The sequence below is a fragment of the Macaca mulatta genome, chromosome X, assembly GCF_049350105.2.
Source record: "Macaca mulatta isolate MMU2019108-1 chromosome X, T2T-MMU8v2.0, whole genome shotgun sequence".
In the NCBI taxonomy this organism is placed as follows: domain Eukaryota; kingdom Metazoa; phylum Chordata; class Mammalia; order Primates; family Cercopithecidae; genus Macaca; species Macaca mulatta.
The window spans coordinates 50765413-50773539 of record NC_133426.1 but is presented as its reverse complement, the minus strand read 5'-3'; the positions used below and the strand labels follow the sequence as shown (position 1 = coordinate 50773539).

At 44.0% G+C, this 8127-nt stretch overlaps 1 protein-coding gene across 1 annotated transcript; it reads right to left on the bottom strand.

Moving 5' to 3' along the window:
- BMP15 (bone morphogenetic protein 15) lies at positions 1-7367 on the bottom strand. Its single transcript, XM_001083980.5, has 2 exons — positions 6679-7367; positions 1-2043 (listed from the first exon to the last, which is right to left on the bottom strand). Exons 1-2 carry the CDS (start codon positions 7004-7006, stop codon positions 1190-1192), a joined length of 1182 nt encoding a protein of 393 aa, XP_001083980.2. The 5' UTR covers positions 7007-7367; the 3' UTR covers positions 1-1189.
- Positions 7368-8127: the final 760 nt, after the last annotated feature.

Below are 8127 nucleotides of genomic sequence, written 5' to 3'. Positions count from 1 at the left end.
ACAACAAAATGATTTATTTGCAACAAAACCCAGTCCCATCATTTAAATACAGTATAGGAGTAGAAAGGAGTCACACTACAAGCATCATTTATTTCAAGGCATCATTCCATGTCTCCCAAAGACAACAAGCCCTTCTCCCTCAGAGACCCAGGTCCAGATTCAAACTGAACACATGAAACAGGCAAGCCCAGAATAAAGTCAGCTGCAGGCCTTCGCAGGTTTCACCCTTATCCCATAGTCCTTCCTTCACAGCCCTCAAATCCCCTGCACTCCCAATCAGGCCAACTCCCAGCCTCTGAGCCACCAGGGAACTTTCTTTGTGGGGTAATTTACAGGGGTTTAAGCATCACATAAGGAAAATACTCTGAACTCTATTGTTTCATAGAATACTTAAAAATAACTCCCCCATTCATAATGCTAATCAGCAATGACAGATTTTCTCTTCTTCACCATAAATGCAGGTTTGAAGTAGATTATCTCAGACAGCTCCATAGTCTAGTTTCCTTATGGGCTTCATTAAAGGCTACTGTACTCACCTAGGACAGGAAAGAATCCCAGGTACTTTTCCCAGATTCAGAGGCTAAGAGGAAAAGCCCTGCTTGTTTAGAAAAAGATTTCCTTCCTTCTATCCCCTCAAAACATTTCTATAAAGACTGTTACCTGAAAATTTTCCAGTCTGTCTGAGAAAAGTTTTAGAAGGTATTACAAACACGGAAGCAGGCAATTTGTCTGATTAGCTACTAGTAGTTTCTAGGACATAGGAGGCAAGAAGGGCAGTATAAAATCCCAAGCTATTTTCACCACCCCAAATCTTCCAGAGCTTCAGAATATGGACACTAGGAAAAACCCACCTTTCCCAAGCTGGGAAAAGTTGGAAAATTTCTGAAGTTCTACCACTACTGACTGCTGACTTTTGACAAAGCCCCAAGGAAAATAAAATAGAGGACATTTTACCCAAGCATTAAGGGCTCTGATTAGTGGTCAAACTGTACTGATTCATGCTAGGGGACTGGTATCAGAACTGTTTCTATAAACTGACTAGCTCACAAGTGGGGGAAGAGACTTAAGTAACACTTAAGGCAAGAAATATAATGTACAGATTGGTACAGGATTACTTGCAGCTTTAACACTGATATTTTAAACTCTCCTCTAATTTCCTGGGAAACTTGAGCTAGCTGTACTTTTGCTGTCATCTGCATGTACAAGACTCAGCAATCATACCCTCATATTCCTTGTACAAAATACTCCCATTTGCCTCAATCATAAGGACGCTAATTGGAACATACTTATACGGGACACAGGAGGGCCGAGGGACACTCTGGTCCACCAACTGATTGACAAGGTTCTGAATAATGGCATGATTGGGGGAATTGAGATCATCGCGTAGTACTCGGAGACAAGTTCCTTTACAGTAGTTTGGGGTGTAGAAAGGGGGAGCAATGATCCAGTGATCCCAACCCAGCTGGCGGAAGCTGACTTGGAAAGGGTGGAGGGAACACTGGTTATTTTCAGGCCCACTACGTTTTGAGGAAGAGGCAGTAACCTCAGCTGAGATACCATCTGCTTGTCGGGTTCTCCGGAGAAGAAGAGATTCCCTTTCCATGAACTCCTCCATGCCCCTGGGAAGAAGTTTAGCCTTCTGAATGCTTTTATGAGTATCATTGAAATACAGTAACAAGAAGGCAATGTCCAAGGACGAAGTGCCATGCCAGAGCTCAAGACCATCACTATATTTTTGCTGCTGACACATAAAACGGAGTCGTAGGATCCTGCGTCCCTTGTTATTCCAGAATCTTTGCTGAACATGTTGTGTGATATCCATCTCTTTCCAAGCATTAGACATCAGGGAAGATTTTGGCAAATCTCCTTCTGAGGAAGGAAAGTGCTTGGTTGGGCTTTTCTGCACCCAGGGCTCCACATGGCACGAGAGATTGAAGCGAGATAGTTGGAGATGATGGCGGTAAACCACAGTGGCTCTAACTAGTTGGTATATTCCTCGGTTTGGTCTGAGAGGAAAGCCCAGGATCTGTATATGCCAGGTACCTGCAGAAGTAAGAGGGAACAAGAGCAGAGGTTTAGCTTCTTACCTCCTAACCTGAATCTTCCTCACAAACTGGCTTGATATAGACTGATAGCTATAATCAGCTCTAAAATTAACTCAAGGTAATGATACTATCATTTATTGAGCACTTACTAATATACTAGATGCTTTACATGTATTATTTCTTTAATCCTCAATAGTCTTATGAGATAGTTATTGTCCCCATTTTGTAGATAAGGAAATTGAGGCTCAGAGAAGCTATGACAAAGGACACACAGCCGGTATCTGGTAGAGTTAAGATTTGAACCCAAGTCTGTTTTTCTTTAGAGAAACTATCTCACTGTTAGATTACTTACCATGCTGGGCTCAGGGGGAAAAAACTCAAATATAGAATTATCTTATGTGCATACTGTATGTAGGGGAGAAGATCAATATTATTATTAGTTGACTATTAAATGTGTCCATTTAGAATTGTTGAAACATACATGGATTAAGAAAGAGTCTCATGTCACATCAGTATACAGATGCAGCTTTGGGACAACAATTCAGTATTGGGTGGTATGGCCTGCTATAATTTCAAACTCAGGACCAAGGCACTACAAAATAATTTTTTCTATCATCTTCTAGTACAGACAGCTATCTTACCACTTCTGCCTTTCATCTACTTCAAGAATTGCTTCTTAAGCATCTTTTCCTCCTTTGGCCCTTAATCTCTCTCTTTACCATTCCTTGCTGGAAATTGTTCTCCATTTACCTCATTCATTTTACCACTATTCCTCTAAATACTATTTTCAACAGAGTCTTGATCACATAAATATTTTGTTTGCTGAGAAGTCTACTAAAAGCTGGATGCTGCTTCGTGAATAAGAGCTTTAATCCAAACTGTAGTGCTGACACCCAACGGCCAAAGGATTGAAAGGTTGCATCCATGCTGCTCCAAACTTCTGCGCCCCCTCCTGGCAAACGTCAAGAGCAAAGATTACAAAAGCCTTGCACCTTAGGAAAAAGCCACCTCTCATCTTCCGACATCTAATCAGTAAATAATTCCATGTTAATTTGTATATTATTCACCTAGTCCTTCTCCACAGAATCCACAAACCTGGAATTCTTCATTAGTTGTGGCATTTTTAACACAGAAGTTCTTTTACATCTTGATGTTCCAGATTTTTTTTTTTTCAGTCTCACTCTGTCACCCAGGCTGGAGTGCAGTGGCACAATCATGGCTCACTACAGCCTTGACTTCCCAGGTTCAAGAGATCCTCTCACCTCAGCCCCCATGAATAGCAAGGACTACAGGTATGTGCCACCATGCCCAGCTTTTTCTGTTTGTTTTTTGTAGAGACAGAGTTTTGCCATGTTGCCAGGCTGGTCTCGAACTCCTGGGTTCAAGCGATCTGCCCGCTTTGGCCTCCCAAAGTGCTGGGATTAGCTGCCCTTTGAGTCACTGCACCCAGCCCCAGAATATCTTTAATAGTTCAAATTCCGGCTGGGTGCAGTGGCTCAAGCCTGTAATCCCAGCACTTTGGGAGGCCGAGGCAGGCGGATCACCTGAGGTCAGGAGTTTGAGACTAGCCTGGCCAACATGGCGACACCCCATCTCTACTAAAAATACAAAAAATTAGCTGGGCGTGGTGGCGGGCACCTGTAATCCCAGCTACTCGGGAGGCTGAGGCAGGAGAATGGCATGAACCCGGGAGGCGGAGGTTGCAGTGAGCCGAGTTCATGCCACTGCACTCCAGCCTGGACGATAAGAGTGAAACTCCATCTCAAAAAAATAAATAAAAGTTCAAATTCCAACTCATGCTTAATATACCCTTGGGTTTGGGGCACTAGACATTATTCACACAAATCCAAGTCAGGCTTGTATTTGCTTTCTCAAGTTATTCCACACTCCCATCTTACAGTAATCTTTCTTAGAGGCCCACCCTTAAACCTGCTCCACCCTGGCTATAAAGGAACCCAACCCAAACCTCTAGCAGTCTGTCTGGGGAGGAACTGCCCTTTTCTTTGAGACCTTGACATCACATGTTTCCTGAAGCAGGATGGGGTTGCTAAGAATCAGAGCCAGGAAGGGTCTGGTCAGAGCTTTTCAGGGAAAGGGCTGACTCACACATCCTGTGTGATTGAATCTGTCATCTGTCTCTGGATCCTTTCCAGAGTCCCTAGATACCAGTATATTCCACAGTGAGACCAGGATACATGCCTAATTCTAGGCATCCTCCTCTCTAGTCTCACATCATCTGTACAAGCCTATTTTTTTCTTAATTTTTGGGTTTTTTTTTTTTTTTCCTTGAGACAGGGCCTCACTGTCACCCAGGCTGGAGTGCAGTGGCGCAATCACGGCTCACTGCAATCTCAACCTCCCAGGCTCAAATGATCCTCTGGTCTCAACCTCCCAGGCTCAAATGATCCTCTGATCTCAGCCTCCTGAGTAGCTGGGACCACAGGTGTGTACCACTACCCCCAGCTAATGTATTTTTATTTTTTGTAGAGACATGTCTCCCTATGTTGCCCAGGCTGGTCTCAGACTCCTGGGCTCAAGTGATCTTCCCATCTTGGCCTCCCAAAGTGCTTGATGTTTTGCAACTTTCTGCTCCACTTAGGATCCAGATCCCTTATCACAGCCTAGAAGTCCCTGCTTCTCATTAGCCTCATATCCTGCCATTTCCCACAGTGTTCATGAGGATCCAGCCATACTGATTTTCCTCTGTTCTTCAATTGGAACAAACTTGTTTTCACCCTCTAGGCATTTGCACCTGTTGTTCCTCTGCCTAAATCAGGCTTCTCCCTACTCTTCTTATACCTAGTTTATCTTGTAGATCTGAGCTCAAATGGCACTTCTTCAAAGATACATTCCCTGACAACTCCATGGAAAGGGAAGGTTTTGTTGCCATTCTCTACCTTAACAACCTACTTCATCCTTTGAGAGCACTTAACCACAATTTACGATTTAACTGTATGTGCTTATTTGTCTCCCCTATGAGAACATATGCTTCATGAGAGTAGGGGTTTTACCTATCTTGATCACATCTGTATGCCTAGTACTCAGTAGATGCCAAATGAATATTTTTCAATGAATCTCTACCCACACCATTTTCTCTTTCCTAAATCAGAATGCACTTATCTGCCTCAATGCATGGCCTCTTTGCTCCTTCTGCAAGGTCAATTTCAAGTACTATCTCCTTCATGAGGCCTTCCCACAGTCTCTTCACTTCAAGCAATGAACCATTTCTTCTCAAAAGTCCTGGGAGCCCTACTGTTTATCCTTTCCAAAGCTCTTGGCATACTGTAACATTATTATGTAATTATCTATCCATTCCACTATACTGGGAACTTCTAGAGGTCGGGAAAGTATTTGCTTCTATATACCCAACCCAAACACACTGCCTGGCACTCAATTAAAATCCAATGGGGAGTCAGAACAGCATGATGATTAACACACAGGCTTTAGTCCTGACAGCCTGGGTTTGATGCCTGGCTCTAGCAATTACTAGTTGTATGACATGGGTAAGTGACTCTGATCCTCAGTTTCTTCACCGATCAAGTAGGTATGCTAATACTACCTACCTAATCTGGTAGTTGTGAGGATTAAGATAAGTTTGTAAAACATTTTCTGCAATGCCTGGCACACAGTAATCTCACAGTAAGGGTTAGGTACAAGAATATTTATTGTTTTGCTTGGGGAGGGGGTTAAGTCCTGTCTCTTTTCATCTCTGAGACTAGTGAAGGCCACAGATTGATCTCACTAGGTTCCCAAGAATTCCTTGAAGTTGATGACTGTCTGCATTCCCTAGAGAGTCCTACACTTCAATAGCCCACTGCTGTCCTGGAACAATATCTGATGCAAATGTTAAAAGCAAAATCAATCATGATGGGGACAAAAAAAAGTTCCAAAGTACACAGTACCAGAATCCCAAAGTAGCAGTATGGCCCAAGTACAAAAACTGCTGGGGGTACAAGGATATTGGAATACTACATTTAAAGACTTAAGAAGTTACTGACAGACTTTAGAATCAGACAGACTTGAGCTGAAATCCCATCTCTGTGACCCACTATCTGTGTACCATTTGCAAGTTACTTAACCTCTCCATGCCTTAGTTTTAAAATTAGGCTAATTGCCTCAAGACAGCTAAGATAGTAGCATTCATTAAGAATTAAATACAGTAGCAGATGCTCACAGAGCCAGGTACACAGACCCTCAGATGTTAGCTTATTTATGTCCTTCCTGAGGTCTTAGAAGTTTCCCCAACTCAGCAACCTGTACTCTAAGAGCAAAACGCCACTTAAATTGCCCTCCACAAGAATATAACTGGATATGTCTCAATTACAGTTTTCAGAACTATCACAAGCAATAAAAGTTTCTGTGAAAGATAGGTGATGACACATCACTCAGTTGTCCTGGGGCCTGGGAAAGATTTCTCAGTAGGCACCAAGGCAATCTGTTAAGTTGATGCCCTAAAGGGAAGTAGGCTTGGCTCTGGCTTCTCCCAAGCTTACCATCCTTTGAAAACCAAGCCTAAAGAAACAATCTGCGCACAAGGCAACAAAGCCTGACAGTAAATCCACCAATTCCCTTTTCTCTAAGCTCTTCTCCACTTCTCTCCCTTCCAGGGCAGTATGGGGGCATAACAACTCACCTCTGCGAGGCCTTGCCACATTGGTCAAAGGCTTCACCAGCCTCACCATGGTGGCCCCAATGGTGCGGTTCTCTCTAGGGTGCCCATGTGAGTCAGCTGAACGCCGGTACAACTCCAGCATGTACTGCAGTGAATGCCCTAGGAGCCGGGGCTTCGTTGGCTGTTCGTCAGGGGATTCTTCTAGCAGCTCCTCAATCAGGGGCAAAGTAGGGGCCTCAGCCAGGAGGGCAATAGAGGACTGCCGTCCTTCTGCCATTTGGGCCCTGTGTTCCATGAAAAGGACCAGCTCACAAAGAAAAAGAATTCTAAGAATACTGCGGAGGACCATCTTGAAAGGCTTAGTGTTCAACAACAGGCCCCAACACAAGCCCAAGGGACGTCACTCTGACCGTTTCCTTTCATGCAGATAACTGCATCCTGGCTCCACAACCAAGGATGGGGCAAGAAAAAGAAAGGCAGGCAGACCCTATGTTGCTTTCTCTAAGAGGATCTCCTGGGCCAAAGTTTCCTCATAACTTGGCCTGTTTGCATCAGAAGAAACAGAAACAGAAGGTGGGACAAGGCAGCACGTCCCTCCCACTCTCCCGGGCTGAGAACAAGATAGTACCTATTGAGAGGCTGAGGTAACCTAAAAGGAGAGGTCCATTTCAGGACCCACTTCCTTAACTTATCCACTAGAGTGAAAAAAAGCAGCCTGATCCTACTTGCCCCTACAGCCTTAAAAGTAGTCCCTTAATCCATCCTTAAAGGGCCAGAGGCCTCCTGTTCCCATCCTACTTCCATGCCTCTAATGCAGCATTTCTCAAAATACTGTCTGCTAATAATCTGCAGTGAAACTATCTGGGGTGATTATTAAGAATGACTCCTGGGTCTGAACCAGGATTCTCTGGGGTGGCGTCCAGAAATCTGGGTCTTTATGAGTCCTCCAAGAAGTTCCTATGAAAACCCAAAATGTGGAAACTACTGAGTATGGCTGCTGGAGCTTGAAGAAGATGCCATAACAGTGGTTCCCAATCTTGGCTGTAGATTCAAATCATCTGGGAAGCTTTAACTATTATGAATGCCTGGGTACCATTCTGATGTAATGGGCCTGGGTTGTAACTAGTGCATCAGGATTTTTTTAAGTTCACAAGTGATTTTAATGTGCAGCCACATTTAAAGACTCTGACTTACAATTTTCTGGTTTACCATGGAAGGCGTTGAGATCCTGATTGGGCTTCATTAGAGAAGCCTGAGGAAGTGGAAGAGTAATCTACGGGAGCTAACCTAGCCCAGATGGTTAATGTGAAGCAGCAGGGCTCAGCCAGTTTTAAGGTTGCCTCAGACCAGGATTCCGCAGAAAGATAGTAGGTATAGTCCTGGCCATACCGAAGTAGAAACATATGGGGATCTGGAGAGAAAGTGGGGAAGCAGGTCAAGACCTGGCTGTAGGAGATGATGAGTCAGGCT